Genomic DNA, 17,511 nt, shown 5'->3' with positions numbered 1-17,511 from the left:
CAGGCAGAAACACTAACGAATGAGCTACATTTGGGCCAAGTCAGTCAACAGGTCAAGGACAAGGGAGAGATGTCATTATTTCTGGAAGTAATTGATTGTGTGTGTATGTGTGTGTTTGGGGTTTTCACCTAAATTAAGACTGAATAAATATAAAAAGCTTTATATTTATAGCCTATTTCTATACCATTGTGTACACAAGCTACTACAATTTATAGATGGCAACATAACTAATTTAAATATGGCATCCCATCTTTTCAACTGAAAATTGGGCCCTTGTACAAGAGCTGTATTGTATTATACGTTGCTGTGAGTTTTGATACAGTTACAACAGAAGAGACACACAGCATTAAATAACGCTGCTCATATTCTCACTGTTTGGAAAATTGAAATGGATTGTCAAGCATAACGCTTGCTTAAAAATATAATTTTTAACTCGGCCTCAGTCTGACGATTCAATCTTTAATAGCCACCCTCCTTTAGTCAGATTAGGATGTTTATTAACAATTTATTTAAATTGTCTGCTTATTCCGATTCCCCTGATTTGGTTTCTGTCACTGCGTGAATAATTTTGAAAGAATGAAAGCAATATCAGTCTGTGCTTAGTAAATCTTAATGTTTCTCTTTCTTCTTTCCTAACTTTCTCTTTCTCCGCTTTTCTCATTCTTGACAAATGGATTTTTTTTTATCCACCATCACTGTGAATGAGGTTATCATGATCATAATCCCCTGCCCGTCTTTCTTGTAGCATATGTCAGAATAAAAGGCCCAGACTCTGGAGCAAATTCATATTTGAAATGCTGTAAGTGCTAACATTTAACATTGAATGCAACAGTCTGTGAAGTCAGGTCAATGTAGATTAGATTTACAGAGAAGCTTCTTCCTATCAGTTCAAGGCTGAAATAGTTTCCACCATAATTGTTCAATAAAACCATCACAATGTAGTTGCCAGTTGGACAGATCGATGACACAAATTTAGGAAAATAGCACACATCATAATTTGTGTCTTGCTTCCTGCGACTATTTTGTTGTTGACCTTATTCAGTATCATATTTGACACCCATGCAATACTTACATATTCCATACAATGGATTCTGTTATTGCATTTGCTGTTTGATGCGAATCTAAATAGATTCTAGTTTTATTTGTAGAAATAGAGGGAGAGAAAGAATAAGAAATGAAAAAGAAGGGGGGCCAGAGGACCGGAATATATTTGTGCCAATGCATTCTTACTTTGCCTTGGCAGAAGGAAAAAATGTGGGATTTTTTTTCTACATCATTTTGACACATTACCAAATCTTTTCCTTTTTATTCTTTTCACTGAAAAAGTGTAAAGTGTTATTGAGCTTTGGAAAAGTTTTTATTATTATTAACAACATTATATTAGTATTACGCAGGCTCTGCTTTGTGCAAGCGGTGATCGAGAGGGACAGGGAGGGATTATTTAAGGGTAATGCACATATGCTTTTGACCTCATGGCGACCGCTTACATTCCCCCCGAAGGTTATTAATCATTGTTGGGATTCAGAATGGCTGCTTGAGTGAATAGACTAATGGAATATTTCTAATAATATTCCCCTTTAAGTTTAACATGTTGTTTTGTTTTTTTCTGGGTTTTTGTTTTGTTGCTTTTGTTGACTTAAATTTCGTGGTGTCATTTTGTGGGGAGGGGGAGAGATGGTTAGCAGAAAAAAAAGAGTGAGGGAGAAGAGAAGTGAGAGAAAGAAAAAGAAAGAGAGGGGTGGATATCTGATTACTTCTGTCTTTTCCCACACACTGATCAGAGACTGAAAGTTGAGAGCATGTGTCCCTCAAAGCAAGGAGTTCACTCCTGTTTCCAGTTTAACCTCCTATTAAACTGTCCTTTGTCTTGTTTCTCCACTGGCGCAGGCTCAGTTCCACGCATGCTGACCTGAGGTCAGATAGGTTAAGGGGGTAAAAACTAGTCTCACTGCCCATCCATAAATGTCGACAGATCTGTGCAATGTGTTATCAGAAAAGAAGTATATACTACCACTGTTTGATGATCAGTGGAGCAATAAATTCATTTATCATCGTTTTATGCCTCATCAAACAAGTTGCCAACCCCTCCATGAGAGTAGCAGAAATTAGCTAGTGAAAAAGTGTTCATTTTAGTTGGGGCTAGGTAAGTGCTTTTTGATTGCCTTCTCCAACAATGCTTCCCCTGACAAGCTAATAAATCAGATCCATACAAAATCTGAAGTGCCGCTCAAAGGGTGAACAACAGCAACGCACACAAAAACACTGAGATGTTTTCGGTATAGCTACTCGCAAACTGAAGTTTTTCTTTATTCTTTAATGGGATAGTTCACCCAAAAAATATAAATTCTGTCGTTTACTCTCCCTCATGTATAGTTCCAAACCTGTATGCCGTTTTTTCTTCTTATGTGGGACATAAAACAAGTTAAACTAGAAGAATGTGCATACAATTAAATTCAGTTGGGCCCAAAACAGGACCCATTGACTTTTATTGTGTGAAAAAAAAAAACACTGAGGCGTTTTAAAAAAAAAAATCATGACTATTTACATTTTGGGGTGAACTATTCCTTTGATGGCAAGTCGAATCCAGTTATTGTATGTGAATCTGAAAAGAAAATGTATACTTTAAGAGCACTGGTTTTGTGTTGTGACCGCCAGGGCTCACCTGAATGGTAATCAGACTGAAATGAGCTTGTGTTGAAATCTCTCCTGTGTTCAGTAGCACAATGTTGTACTGTGGCCCCTTTGCTCTGTGTTTGGCAGGCAGGTGAAATCATGCCACGCTACACCTATCTTGCCCAGATGGCTCTGGCATTCTCAGCCAGAGAATTACTTCTCAGACTGGAAATGGCGCCTTCACTGAAAATGAGGTCAATCGATTATTTGAGCCTGGGCTGAGACTTGCCCCCTTTCCTGCAGTGTAACAGGTATTAATGTATTTGGCAGGATCCTGTCTGGGGTTGGGTCGTGCAGACGGGAGGTTGAAGGAAGGCCACAGTTGGCGTTTATCAGTTGAAAAAGCCTCTCTGATGAGATTACCTATTCTGCTTGGCTGTAAAGCACACTGCTAATCAGAGAGCTAGCCAACACTCTCTCAGCTGGCACACAACCAGAATATTTGGTTTAGAGGGGGCTTATCAAACAAATGGAAAAAAACAACAACGATACTCAGTTGTCAGTAAGAGAGAAAGCAAGTGTTTGGACTGACATGAGGGTGAGTAAATGATGACCGAATTAAATTTTTGTGTCAAGTATCCATTTAAAGAAAATCATTTTATGTATAGTATTGCTTGTTTCTTGAATGTAAATTTCAAATGTTTTGTGGTCTAACATTTGTTAATTGCTGGTTATACATCATCAGCAAGTGCGGCTTCACTTAATTGGCGTGTGTGGGAGTTCAGCACCTTGTGAAGTGCCTGAAAGAAAACAGTCACAGGGCAGTGCCTTCTCCTCATTTAGTGTGTGAATGTGTACAGTAGGTCCAGGCACATGTGTTGTGACTGAGTAAAGCGTGTCTCAACTCCTCGCATTAATGTCACACACACACACACACACACACACACACACACACACACACACACACACACACACACACACTGCTGTCTTCACATAGCTCAAAATAACCCTGAGTAAAGCAGCAGCCATTTATCTGTATCTGGGGAACTGATCCAATTACAGAGCTTACATTTGCATCCATCAGCCTAAGAGGGGGAAATTTCTCTGTGAAAAACTGGTCAGCTTTCTCCAAAAAATAAAAAAGGAAAAAATTAGATGATTGGCCCTCATTCTCTTGCATAACTTCCATCATCAGGCTTGGCTTTCTTCCCCAGGTGGGCTGCAGATAATGGCCGCTGACTCCAGCTATCTCACAGAGCAGCGCATCAGAACAGCCATTAGGCTAAATATCAGTGTCATAATGTGGAACAGATGTCTAGAAGAAAGGGATCATTTAAAAGGCCAAATGAAAATAAACAGGCAGCTTGTAGACCTCCCTTCATCCCCTCTTTCCTCCGTCCCCCTCTCCTCTCCCCCCGTTCTCGTGGACCCTGCGTAGTGCCCAAAAGAAAACAGTTCATCAATCTTAATCTGAACCATTAAGAATGTAATAATACTAGCCGCTTATCTAGGCAAAGTGGTGCTGTGGGACTCTTAGGACTTGAGCCTAATGTGTTGAAAACTGTCCCTTTATTTTTTTTTCCATGCAGTGAAAAAAAAAAAAACGTTTATATCTGCATTGAAACCAAACCTCTCCACCCTTGTGTGGTGTTGCCTTTCAATTTTGCTGATATTTTATAGTAGCCTGCATCTGCTTATCATTAATTGTAGTGACAGTGTAAACAGAAATGTAATTAAACAATTACTGTAAAAGTGAATATGATATTTATTAACATTCAAATGCACATTTCACAGAAAATGAAATGAATGGATCTTTTAGATATATTTTGAATGATGTTTCTAAATATGTTCTTGTTTTGTGATACTGATTGCTTTCGATTTAAATATTTAAATGTAGTTAATTTGGTGACAGTTGAAGGAATGGCAACTCCCAGTCTCTAAACTGGAAACTAGAAATGAGTGATCAGTTAAGTCCTGAACTTGATCTGCTGTGGCTTAATCTTTATAACCAATATTAGTTAGGTTAAAGTGTTTAGGTTTAGTTAAAGTTTTGTTTAATTCAATAAATCCACAAAACACAATTATGCCTTTATTAAATTAGTTTTAGAGCAATTTTAGCTTTAACAGAACACAAATGAAAATATGTGGTATTACTTTCACACCTAATAAAGAATTTGATGTCTATAGGCTATTGTCTGAATTAATTGAATTAGCCTATTCTTCGCAAAATATTTAGTCAAAAACGCACTCGGTTCATCTTTCTTTCTTTGATGTTTTCCTTGTTTATTAAAAAACTATGGAGGTTTCACTTAAAACATCAGAAAGCTGAAAATGACACGTGTAATCTCTCCCCAGAGAGCAGCACGCGGGCAATAGGAAAACAGTGGGTGAAGTCTAGGCTAAAGTGGGGGTAAATAGCAGTAAATCACCGCCTGTCACTTCATCTGGCTCAACTTACAATGTACGTCTGCCTATCTAAAATGTTCCTTTAACACGAACGATTTATAAGTGTCGACTGGGCCGTGACTTTGCCGAAAAGCCGCCCTTTACTTCTCCTTCCCCCCTTCGTCTACGATCAGTTAGAGCCCGCGAAATGATACCCTACGTCAGAGCAGCCCTGACAGGAGCTCGATTTTTTGGGGGAGAAAATGGGCTAATTTGTGAAAATTACGCCCCATGGCCGCGTCACACTCTTCGCCCCGGAGTGAAGAGAGAGTAGGCTACGAGAGGAACAGCTGGTGTGAATTTTTAGCACCCATAATTAATTAAGAGGTTCCTCAGTGGGATTGGATGATTAAATAAAAGGGAGGAGGTATTCCCAGCATGCCGAACTGAATAGACCACTCCACTTCGGTTTCTTTATTGAAGATTTGGGGAGGATGATTGTGAATATTTTTCATCTAGACTCATCCTCCGTATTTATTTCCCCTGGTTTTTATCTCTCAACCCGCTTTTTTTTTTTCCCCGACCGAGTTCCCGTCAAGAATTTCCAAAGCAAGTTTCCATATTGTCTCTCAATTTTTATAAACTAATAGCGCTAATAAACCGACACACAACTAAGAGGAGAACAAGAGAGAGAGAGAGAAAGAGGGGCAAAAAAAGTTCTGAATTTGGCCACACTTGCTCTGCTGCCTCGCGCAGATATCCCAGCGCATATTATAAGCAGGTCAAATAAAAGGGTGTCCTTTTACACATTCGAGCTGAATTTGATTCGGCTCAGCTGGAGTCGTGTCAGTGTGGAGGGATCAAGTAGTCATTGACTTATCAGGTGGACTGTCGATATTACGCAGAAATCCGCTTTGGAACACTTGGTCCAGTACATTTTAACGGTGATTTAGCGATTATTTTTATCAACAGGTTTTGATTACTCCGTAGACGTTAGGCCTACCTGTTTTATGGAGAGGCCCATGTCGCTCACTGCTCGATTACGTGGCAGGTGTAATTTTACGCGTGAATGTTTTAAGATCAAGTTTTCTGTTTTAAATAACGTATTAAGCAGGGGTGCAACATAATCATGTTCATTCAAATATTATTTCTATATTTGATCTTTGCTTGGTTTTGTGATCTTATTGATCGTGGTAAAGCTATTGTTGAATGATAGGCTGCACTGAATTCTGGATTAGTTCTGCATTTTTTCCTTGCAATTCTACTAACATTTCATGTGATTTTAGAGATTCTATTCAATATGCGATCAGATCTTCTAAAATACATGTTGGGGTGTGTGTGTTTATATATATATAGGCTAGGCCTAGGCTATATATATATAACCCATATATGTATAGGCTATATACAATTGAATTTTTATTATTTCCTTTCCCGTTGTATTTCTCAATTAATGTAAATGTGCACAAACGTCATCAGTTTGCTGGGGGTTTTTTCTCGCTTTCTCCTCCATTTATTCTGACTTTTGTTAGAATAAGAGATTTTTTTCCTGCTGCGTGAATAAGCTGATGTCACGTTCCTAATGAAAGCAAATAGTTGTTATCCAGGGGCCTGTCGAGACTCGCCTTTTCAATATATATTTTAACAGCACGGGAATGATTGCAATAAACGTACTTTTATACATTTCGTTTCAGTAATTTCGTTTTAAAAAGTTCGACATTGTTAAAAAACAACAACGGTGAAATTAATTAATATATGGCTATATTTTTTTCTTCCAGAGTTTACATCACAGCCCTGCTAATTATGCTTAGGAAAATCGTGGATGAAGACGTTTCTGTTGGCTTTTTTTAAGTTATGCTACGCTGAGATAGCCTAAAGTCTCTGCAGAACATTGAATTTACATTTTGAAATCTTATTTCAATATGTACTTTCTTTATTTAGCCTATCAGTTAGATTCGTCTCAGTCTCTCTCTCTCTTTCTCTTTTTTTTTTACACGTGGGAACTGTCTTGCTCTCACTTGACATGCACACACAGTGACTGTGGATCTCTTCCGAACAATGAGTCTGAGACCCATTCAACTGGAAGAGAGAGAGAAAGAGAGAGAAAGTTGAACAAAGTCGTATGGGATCATTACGGAGTTCGCGCGGTTATTCATTCTCACAAAAGCACGGACCGGCCGACCCGAGTCCGAAATCTTACTTTAAGGTCGTATCACATTGTGTTACGTTGAAGATAGCCTTACTGACGCCTGTGCTTAAAATGTAGGCTACATAGGCTATACGCGATTGCAATAGCCTATATAGCCTACGCTATATAGGCTATAAACTTAAAACTATAATGATACAAATAATAAAATCCCATGCGTCTTTCTTTCACAACCAACACAGCAAATTAACTATAGGCTAAACAATCACTAATTTAAGTCACGTGAGTTACCTTTGACAATTCCAGAGTTAAATATATATTGTTGCATTATAGCCACTTACAGTAAATTTTAGTTAGATTAAGTTCACACGACCTTTATAGAATACATTAGGAATCAATCTTTAGTGTGTTCAAACGGCTTTCTCTGTTGTGGCGTTGAAATCAGCTTTCACACAAATCCCCATACCGTTTGAAATATCCAATTGATTTTTATCATGCGTAAAATGGGATCGTAAATTATTATCGAAATGTCAATATTTAAACCTGGCATGTCATTAGAAAAGAGGATATTTTGTAATAAAAAAATAAAGAAAAGAAAAAGTCACAATTCAGACGAATTAATGTTTATTATATTAATTCGAGAGGAAAAATTTAACCATTTGTCTTCGATATATAAATTGCTTTTTCAAACTTCTAGGGCTTATGGACAGACGGGGCATTGCATCGAATGCTTCAACTCCTAGAGGGATCAGCAAAGAAAAACATAATTATGCTATTTAGCCGGCTGATGTGGTGCAGTGGCAGCTCCATCCCACTCCGAGAGATTAAATATAGCTGCCCCCCTCACCCGCTCTGCTGCCGGGGAAGGACATTAGAGCCAGGGGAATTAAATGAAACCCAGGGGACTTTTCAACTGGAGTGCACAAAGTAAACTATAGAGATTAATGACACGACCTCCGACTGAATCAAGTCGCTTCCCGTCCTCACGTCTATTACTACTATGATGATGATTATTATTATTATACATTTCAGATAGTAATTCAAGGCATGGTGGAAATATAAGTATTATGTAGAGGATGTGTTTTTTAAAATGAATGTTCAATTCATTTTTATTAATATTCATGATTTTTTTTTAAATAGGCCATACTTCGTTATTGAATGTCTATTATATTAATTGTATTAACATTTTATAATAATCATAATATTTAATGGAACCATGTCAAATAATACAATTGAGAACGAACAACAATATAATTATTTGTGATTATGTAGTTAATTGCATAATTTGCTAAAATGTTCACTAAAAGTCGGTTATAAATTAATTTGTTTTTTTGTAATTTGGAGACTGAACTTGCTTAATGTGTAACCAAAACAACTGACGTCTTTATGTATCTTTATTATTTTAATTGTAATCTGTGTACCATTTTGTACCTTCGTAACTCTCTTAGTTATTACAAAGTTGTTTTTATAAAAATAAAAATAAAAAGTTTTATAAAATAGGCTACATGTCAGCTATAATCTGTTACTCCCACTTACACCCGCTTATACGCCTCTTGAAGAAGGCTCACTCTCTGTCTGCTAAAGAGTCAGGCCTCGAAATTAAGAGCAAGTGTGACACCTACCTGCGGGTGAGGGTAGAGGTGCAGGACAGTACTAGGGACAGGCCATGCCAGGGGGACATTTGCTTGTCACGGCACCTTGGCTACACTCTTGAAAGCCATCAGCGTCTATAATCCAAAGCACTATTAAGCCTATCCTACCATTTAATGATATAACAGAGCAGTATGCTCCCAGACCCACTCCGCATCGCCGCGCGCCTCTAACCACTTTGCCACGCCTAGGAAATAGTAATGAGGTCTAAATTTGGCATAAAATCGAACTCATTACTGGAGTTCGCCACCTGATTGCTTTGCATATAACACGACGCGGTTGGAATGTAATTGGGTTAAATGACTGCTCGACACTTCTGCCGGTGTTGTCATATCAATATTCATCCGTCGAGCAATCTCTCTGTTTGCAAAAGAGAGATGAGCATTGCCCTGACCGAAGGCTATCGAGAAAAAAAAAACAAAAAAAAACTTTCGTAAAAACAACAGCATCGATCCGACAAATAAAGCATCGTCTTCATGGCTTTTCCCAAACCGCCTGAGTTTCAATATGTGCCGCCCCTGCTTGTTTTTAGAGGTAGGCTAAATCACAATATATAGGCTGCCTGATAAGTCCAAGTATAATGACGCTGCTGTTTAGAAATGATACTTGTCATGATGTAATTTATCTTCATAAATAATATCGCTTAAATTGTGCAGCTATCAAATTCTCATTCACATGCATGCAAATTCCCAAATCAGTCGCTGCACACATTTTCTTTTCCATAATTTACTTCAAAGATAGTGTATTGTCCATTTTAAATACAAAATGCTACATTAAATATACATATTAGTCTTTAATACAAATAGACTCAGGCGGCTGCAGCGTTTAAGACAATTCTTAGAAGTTACATCCTCTTGATTAACAATTCAGAAACTAAGATTTTGAGGATAAGCATTTACTCAGAAAATAATTGTCCTCAGATTTTTTTTTCTTAATCAGAATGCGTCTTCTTTTGCTTCTTCTTTAAGCAACCACAAATAATAAATAAATGTCCGTGTGATTGGCGATGAATCCGGTATTAAATGTTTGACATACCTTTCTTTAGCTCATAAGGTGAGTCTTTACAAAGATCTACCTGTGTTTGGCTTCTTACTTTGCTCTCTCTTACCAGAGCCTCGGCTCTGTTTAAAACAGTCTGGCTTAATCCATTGAAATGTGCCGTTGAGCTGGTGTTGGTGCCGTGGCTGCTGTGGAGGTGTCCGAAAGTGCTATAGTTCGTGTAACCCGGGTAAAAAGGGGACGTGTAGTAAATAGGCCGAGAAAGGACAGTGTTATTAGGGAGAGGGCACTGAGGGGAGGAACGGCTCGGCGAGGCCGCGCTGGCTATGACTGTGCTTTGACCCAGTCCCGCGGCCTGTGGAGCCTCACTGCTCCCTTTGCACCTGTCCGAAGACGTGGCGATCTCGGCCAGAGACCAGAGTTTGGGTTTGGGCGCCGAAGGGGGAGAATGAATAACAGACGTTACGTTGCTGTTCACCGTGCTCGCGGCGTGGCCCGGTTCTGTGGGCTTTTCTTGCGTAATGAGATCACTCCCTCTCTGTAGGATGGGGGGAGAGGAGGTGGTGGGTTTCGCTTGCTCTGCGAGCAAATCCGTCCGCTCCTCTGTGTCTTTTAATTCCGAGTCTGTCAAAGGTGGATCAAGATCTTTAGCATGAGTCTCGTCTTTAAATCTGTCGCATGGTATCTCCCCTGGGTTGATGAGTTTATGATCTGAAAGCAAAAAAATAATACAAAAATAGATTTGATTAAGCAAGACTGGTCGACATAAACATTTTTTTTGAAGATTAGACAAATATCACCTCGTTATTTTAAACTGTTGTATAGTTTTACTGTTTCAAAAAAAATCTCATTAAATTCATGTACCCATTTGCAAAGTTGTTTAATATTTGACATTCATATAATAATAATACTTATTATTATTATTATTACTATTAATATTATTATAAATAGGCTGCTATTATTATAGCTATAAATGAGATGCCGTGCACCAGCTGTGCCCTTATTATGCAGCTCGAGATAAATGATGTGCAAAACACCATACGTCACCAGCAATTCTCAGTCCATAAGAAGTCAAATTAGAGGAGTTCAAGGTGATTATTATTTAAAGCAATTCTCCCATTATAAATAATATACCACCATTAACCAGCAATCAATTTTGCGCCCGGAGTGGAAACGACTGCGATGAAAAATTGATGATTTTTCCACAGACCTGCCTCTGTGTCTGTGGAGTCTCCCTTGTCCGTGGGCTTGTTTGGCTCGTCGTCGTCGTTTTTCTCTAGATCAATGTTTTCGTCCTCTTCCTCGTCTTCGCTCCGGTTCCGTGGGGTCCAGGTCATCTTGTTCTCCTTCTTTAGCCTCCGCCTGGCGTTGGCGAACCAGGTGGACACTTGAGTGAGGGTCATCTTAGTGATGATGGCCAGCATGATCTTCTCGCCTTTGGTGGGGTACGGGTTTTTCCGGTGCTCGCTAAGCCAAGCTTTCAAAGTGGCTGTGGCGTCCCGGGTAGCATTCTTGCGGTAAGCTGGGTCTCCATACGGGTACGAGCCTAAGGGAGCAGCGTAAGGATGATACCCTATAGATCCGGCCATGCCTGTCGTGTGGTCATACGGGGAGCTCTGCAAAGAGCCAAATCAATTGTTTTATTAGCAAAATATCACTTTATGGACACCTGCGCACAATGTAAGATCGGTTACAAACCACTAACGCAAACACACCAAAAACAAACACGCACACACATGCATGCCACAAATACACTTTAAACCGAATTAATCAAAATAGTAAAGGGCAAGGCCGCAGGGCCACGTATTCTCTATTTTTTTTTTCAGTTGCCTCATTCCCTCCAGCAGGAATGATTGTGAAATGCAATTTCACAACGTTCTCTCAAAAATCCCTCCTCATTGTTAGCGATCATAAATCTTTTTTCGACAGCGATACTGACTTTTGACAATGTTTATTTTCAGATTAGCCAGCTAATTAGAAGTTGCAGCGTTATGTTGGGTCATCTGACAGTGCTGTGCTCGCTTTGACCAGCGCTGACCTACGTGCACGCAATTCACATTTAAATAGCCGGTAGAACATGTGTCATTTTAAGTAGCCTATTTGACTAAATACACGGTTAAGACAAATGGGGAGCAACTGATAATTTATTCCCTTTGATACCAAGAATATTGTTTGGCTGCTGCCCACAGAACAGAGGAAATCGTGTTGTCACCATTTAACACAATAATATAATAATAATAATTTAAAAAAATATATAAATAATTTGAAAAATACGTGAAAGTATGTCTGTTTTTCTGTTTGCATTTATTGATATCGGAATTACCTGCTTCATTTACTGTGTAGAGAAAATATCAGTCTATGTGTTGTAATGTTTATTTTAGAACAATTTATGGTTGTTTTATGCCTACAACATTTTTTTTTAAATGTTGTAGGCTACTGCAGTGTGTATTATTTAAAGTGTCATGAAACCTAACCAAATTACGCGAATGCATATTTGATAGTTAAAACCGCAAATCTTGCGCAAATGATTACATTGTGTCTCATTCTTGCAACACAATATGCATTACAACGAAGCATAACAATTTATCCACGCAACTTTTTAAAAGTAGAATAATACAAAGGACCGTGAATAAAGCGCACTCACCACATAAGAAGTGAAAGTGGCGGCGGCGGCCGCATCAGCACTGTACGTGAGATGGGAATTGTAGCCTGGCGAGGCGCTAGTGAACGCTGTAGATCCGGCATAGGGAGCGAAAGCTGAGCCAGAGGAAGATCTCCCTAGCTCGTCTGTCCGAGGTCCCGATATCACGCTTGTACTGTATGCAGGACAGGAATAGAGTGCCAAAGAGGCGGATGGCTGATACAAGTAGCCCTGAGGGTACGCCATGGTGCAGATCCAAATATAAGCTTCTCACTTGAGTTCTTCTCCCTCAAACTCTCACGCGCTCTCCGCGCTCGCTCATAGAGTTCCGAGTAAACAGACCTCCGTCCCGTCCTCCTCACGTTGATAGCAGTGATGGGAATTAAAGAGGACGACGAATGCATAGACTTCACACTCGTTAATCAGTCGTTGTCAGACTCGCACGCGGATTTTCGAGGCGCTCTCTCACCCTCTGCGCGCGCTGTGACTCTCATGCCGAGCGCGCGGGACAAGTTTTTTGCTCTCGGATGGGGCTTTGCTTCGGAGAGTGTCCTGCCAGGATGCTAAGTTGGAAATTGAGGATTCTGACGCCTACTATGAGCCTCTCGCTCCTCCTCTCGGGGTGTAGTCATCGAACTAAAGGCAAGCTAGAGCTGGGTTACAGCAGCCCAACCTGAATCGATTCTCTCTCTCTCTCTCTCTCTCTCTCTCTCTCTCTCTCTCTCTCTCTCTCTCTCTCTCTCTCTCTCTCTACATTCGTATCCTGGCACTCACTAACAATCTCCCCCGCTATCCCCATATTTTTGTCTCTAACAAGCCTCATTGCCTTAGACTGAGCAGCTACAGCCCCTGGATGGCGGTCTCATGCGAGCCAGTACATCAACTTCAACTTTCCTCATTTTCTAAATACACGAAGCCGTCATTTTTACACATGATTAATAACAAATGGACTGTTATCTTTCTGGGACGGCTTGGTAAATACGACGGGAGACGCTACAAGTACTGTTTGCAGTTATTTATCCTCCTCGGTTTTGTGTGCTCTCGGTGCTCATTTTAAGCTTTTTTTTTTTTTTTCAAGAATACGCAACAGTCGGTGATCCATCGTGCCTTAAGTCAGCTGAACACGGACCTGCATTTGGGGGAGATTGTCTATATTATTGCCTCACTGTATACATTTACGGCTTGGAAAATATTTACACAAATAGTTTTCGCAAAACCATTTTACAGAAACAATGCGGCGAAAGTGAGTGCGCGCTTATCAAATCTCAGTGGTAGAAAGTGAAGAAGTAACTTTTGACAGGTGTTAACTGATTTGTCCGCTAGACAGTTTTCGCCTTAGATCCCGGAACAAACCAGATCTTCTTCTCCTTTACACCAAAGCCCCAAGCGCAGACAGATTAAGACCATATGAACCACGGCAAATCCACCACGACCAGGGGCTCTAAGCCCTTTTGATTCAAACAGATATATTCCTCTGTGGCGGAGGATATCCTCATGTATTTTGTTCTATTTGCTCGCAGACTGTATTGTGTGCGTCTAGCATACTCAAAATGGAGATACATATCAATTTAAGTAAATATAGGCTACCTAAATGCATTAAGATGAAATGGATTTTATTTTTATTTACTGTAACCTACAATATATATCACAGCAATACATAGGCCTACTAAATAGATTAATAGGCTACTAATAGGCCCTACTAAATGTCCACTATACGTAGAAATCAATAGCCGAATAAAAGGTAGGCTAAATGTAATCAGTGTTTATCATAATTTAATTTAATAATTTAAGTGCCGTAACTTAAATAATTTAAAATGGTGGCATTATAAATCTACAGAATTTCACTTACGCTTTTACAAACTACAGGTGAACTGATTAATAGACCTATATCCGATGTTTATGATTAATTTTAAAAAACTAAACAAACAAAAACATAAGTGGTGGCTGAGGAGTGAACTGGCTCACTTGTTAAAGTCTCTGTGAGCCGAAAGGGATCGCTGTAGGCGCTGCTACAGAGAGTGTGCATGAGGTCACGTGTTACTGCTCTCTCAGGAGTAAAGAATGATGACGCTCAAACTCAGTGGACCAATGCTAAGTTCAAAGCAAAACAATCTGAAGACATACGAAATTGTCGACTGTGATAGTGAAGACGTTTTTATTATTTCTGCACCACCCGTGAGTGTTGGCTATAAATGAACGAAATAGAATTGAAGAACATGAACCACAATAGCCTGATAGTTTGAGTAGCCTACTTATTTCGTTCCATGTCAATTCATGAGAAAAAATAAATATAGCCATAGGCTACATGTGTTTATTATCATTTTACATTTTGAATCTTTTGCATATTACACCAAAAAAGCATATGCCATATAAAAACCCCTAACCTCATTAACTTTTTATTATTATTATTATTTTATTTACAGTCAGCTTTAAATAGCGTACCAGTTTCCAAGGATACCCGGGAGTGGCAGCATTTAAATGACGTCAATATTCATTGATAGAGTATTATCGGCAGTAATGAGTTCCTCTTCACCAATAGGATTCGATAAGCAGTCTGTTTAGCCATAGTGGAGGGGTGAATGAAAGAAAGCATGGAAAGAGAAATGCAGCAGTCACATTCTTCACGCGCTGGCAGAAAGGTAGGAAACTGCTTATTTAACTTAAATTACATTCTCTATATAATAGCCTAATCAAAGCAGTCGTGTAGGTTGACGAAAAACAGCACTTTTAAACATGATGTCTTAGCAAAGAGGGTTTTGTATTGAAATAGTTCGTGCCTTATTTTCCCGAAATGCTCCCGTGAACTCCCAGACTGGACGGCAAGGGGAGGTGTAGGCTTATGTTAGGTTATGTGCTCTCACTGATGTATCAGTTTTGCTTGTTTTATGACGGACGCTTATGTTTCCAATTATGCATGTTTGTAACGAGGCGTGCAGATATGCAGGAGTCTGAATCTTTGCACAATAATGCAATTGTCTGTCAAACGAAATATAACATTGACGACCAAAAAAAAAAAAAAAAAAAAAAAAAAAAAGTAGGAGTAGGGGGGAGGTATTTCAAGTGGTGCTTTTTCACCAAATTGCCTGGGGGAAACGACGTAATTTAATTTGGATTTAGAAACTATTATTAGAAAGCATTATCTATTGTAGCAGACTAATTGCTTCTCGCGTTCGCGCGCAGAATGCGCTGGTGGTTAAACAAAGTTAGTTAACGTGAAGTGCATGACAGGTTTCCTCGAGGCACAAGGTTAGGCGTGTCTCTCCCGACAGCAATGGGCAGCCGGTAACGTGTACCTCTCTCTCTGTCCCCCTCAAACGGATTTTAGCCACTTCAAATCTGCCTTAAACCGATTAGTTGACGCCAAATATTCTTTGATGTATTAGCTAAGGGGTTTTGCCACTTGGAAGCCAATTGAAATTCTAAACAGTCCGCCGCTAATGCTTTGGGGAGATCCGTGGCGAATAATGGATGTGATTTATTTTTGACCTTGCCATTTTTATGAAATGATTAAACACATGTGCACAAGTAAACCCTATCCCCCAAGCAGCTCTGCAACATAATAATAATAATAATGCGTATTATTATTATTAGCCTACTATTGCAATAAACAGCTAAATAATTTTTTATATTTATACATGTCAGAATTTTTATTCATATATATATATATATAATATTTTAACACATTTGAGTCAACAACTTGAAAGGAAAAAATAGTTTATGCATCATTCATTTTTAATTTATTTTAGTAAGTTTTTTTAAGCTTGGAAACAACTTGATTCTTACCTAAACCTGTCGACTTGAGTGCAAGTTTTCACTCATAACAATGTAGCTTGTAATGGAGCGCTTCTAACCATGATCCAAATAAGTAAGTAGGGCACAAGATCAAAAGGGGCAACGCTGATCCTTTAAAAGAGCAATCTAAATCTGTCAGTACTCTATAGGTTTGCCGAAGACTTTTTATTGAAACCACCAGATTGTTGATGCAGGAGCTCATTTATTTTAAACATGATTACCCTGGTATTTTTTTTCTGCCCCCTGGAACAGGTGTGAAAATACCGTGAGGGAGTTCTAGCAGATTTAATCGACTTGCTGATTCTCATCATGATAGCCTTTACCACCCCAGTCAATTTTAAAGTGTTCATATGGCAGAGGTAGACTGGGTCCCCGGGTCCCCCGGCTGTGTCTCCATATTCCCGGAAGTCTTCCTTGGAGGCCCCTGGTGACTGACAGGCCGTTAGCCAGGCTAAACCATGTGATGATGAGCTTTTTATGAGAATGGATTTAGAATTGAGAGATTTCAGACAAAGATTGTGTGCATTTTTCTCTCTCGGTCTTTCTGTCTTTCTCTCATCTCCCTCCCCCGTCTCTCTCTCTCTTTCCCCCGCCAGCCGGTTAGATTATGATTGATTTGGTTGAAATGGATTGTAGGAAGCAGACATTGATTTTTCAATGCTTCTCACCAAAAAATATTTAAAGTTGTATCCAGAACGTAGAAATCTCAGTATCCAACATTCTCTCTCCTCTCTGCGTCATTCTCTGCTCTGGAGCGAGAAAGCACCGTAATGCAGTCTAGTCAAACGATGAGACAAATGACCTGTAATGCTATTTTGAAATGAGTCAGTAAGCCGAGGGACTAAAGGAGTATTGATTGAGCCTAATGAGGATTGAGTGTAAGGAAAACAAGCTTTTCAGGGTTTTGCCGACGCATCTCTTATCAGCACACAACAATTTAATGCACTCTCTACTACAGCAGTACTACTGCAGATGCCTGTGTCTTGTACGGCTCATTTGCTGTCTTATAATATTAAATCAGACACCAGAAGCCTGTATGTGCACATGTAAACACTGTTATGATCAAATGGTTGCAGGAAAGCACTGCTACTAGTTATCTGACAACATATTTTGAGAGTGAATGAAAGAGCCTTTTGGCATAGGTGCATATTTTAATATAACTTTTAAGTTATGAATATACAAAGAGTTACACAGCAGCTGTTTTACTGAATGACTGACATTGCAGCTATTGAAACAGAACTGAAATGAGTGGTGTATCCACCACTGTTTTTAAGCAGAATTGTATTAC

General features: G+C 39.3%; 1 protein-coding gene and 1 long non-coding RNA gene across 3 annotated transcripts in view; one reads left to right on the top strand and one right to left on the bottom strand.

Moving 5' to 3' along the window:
- The window catches only part of LOC306994754, a 64,711-nt gene that overhangs the window by 21,947 nt on the left and 25,253 nt on the right, over window positions 1–17,511 (top strand). The window lies entirely within an intron of this gene.
- Window positions 9,316–13,095, bottom strand: irx5a (iroquois homeobox 5a). The gene is made up of 3 exons (XM_079595451.1): window positions 12,435–13,095; window positions 11,001–11,406; window positions 9,316–10,501 (listed from the first exon to the last, which is right to left on the bottom strand). Exons 1-3 carry the CDS (start codon window positions 12,675–12,677, stop codon window positions 9,810–9,812), a joined length of 1,341 nt encoding a protein of 446 aa, XP_079451577.1. The 5' UTR covers window positions 12,678–13,095; the 3' UTR covers window positions 9,316–9,809.

The sequence above is a fragment of the Phoxinus phoxinus genome (genome assembly GCF_949152265.1).
Source record: "Phoxinus phoxinus genome assembly, chromosome: 2".
Classification (NCBI taxonomy): Eukaryota; Metazoa; Chordata; class Actinopteri; order Cypriniformes; family Leuciscidae; genus Phoxinus; species Phoxinus phoxinus.
The sequence above is the reverse complement of the archived record's forward strand: the minus strand, read 5'-3'. Positions and strand labels throughout refer to the sequence as shown.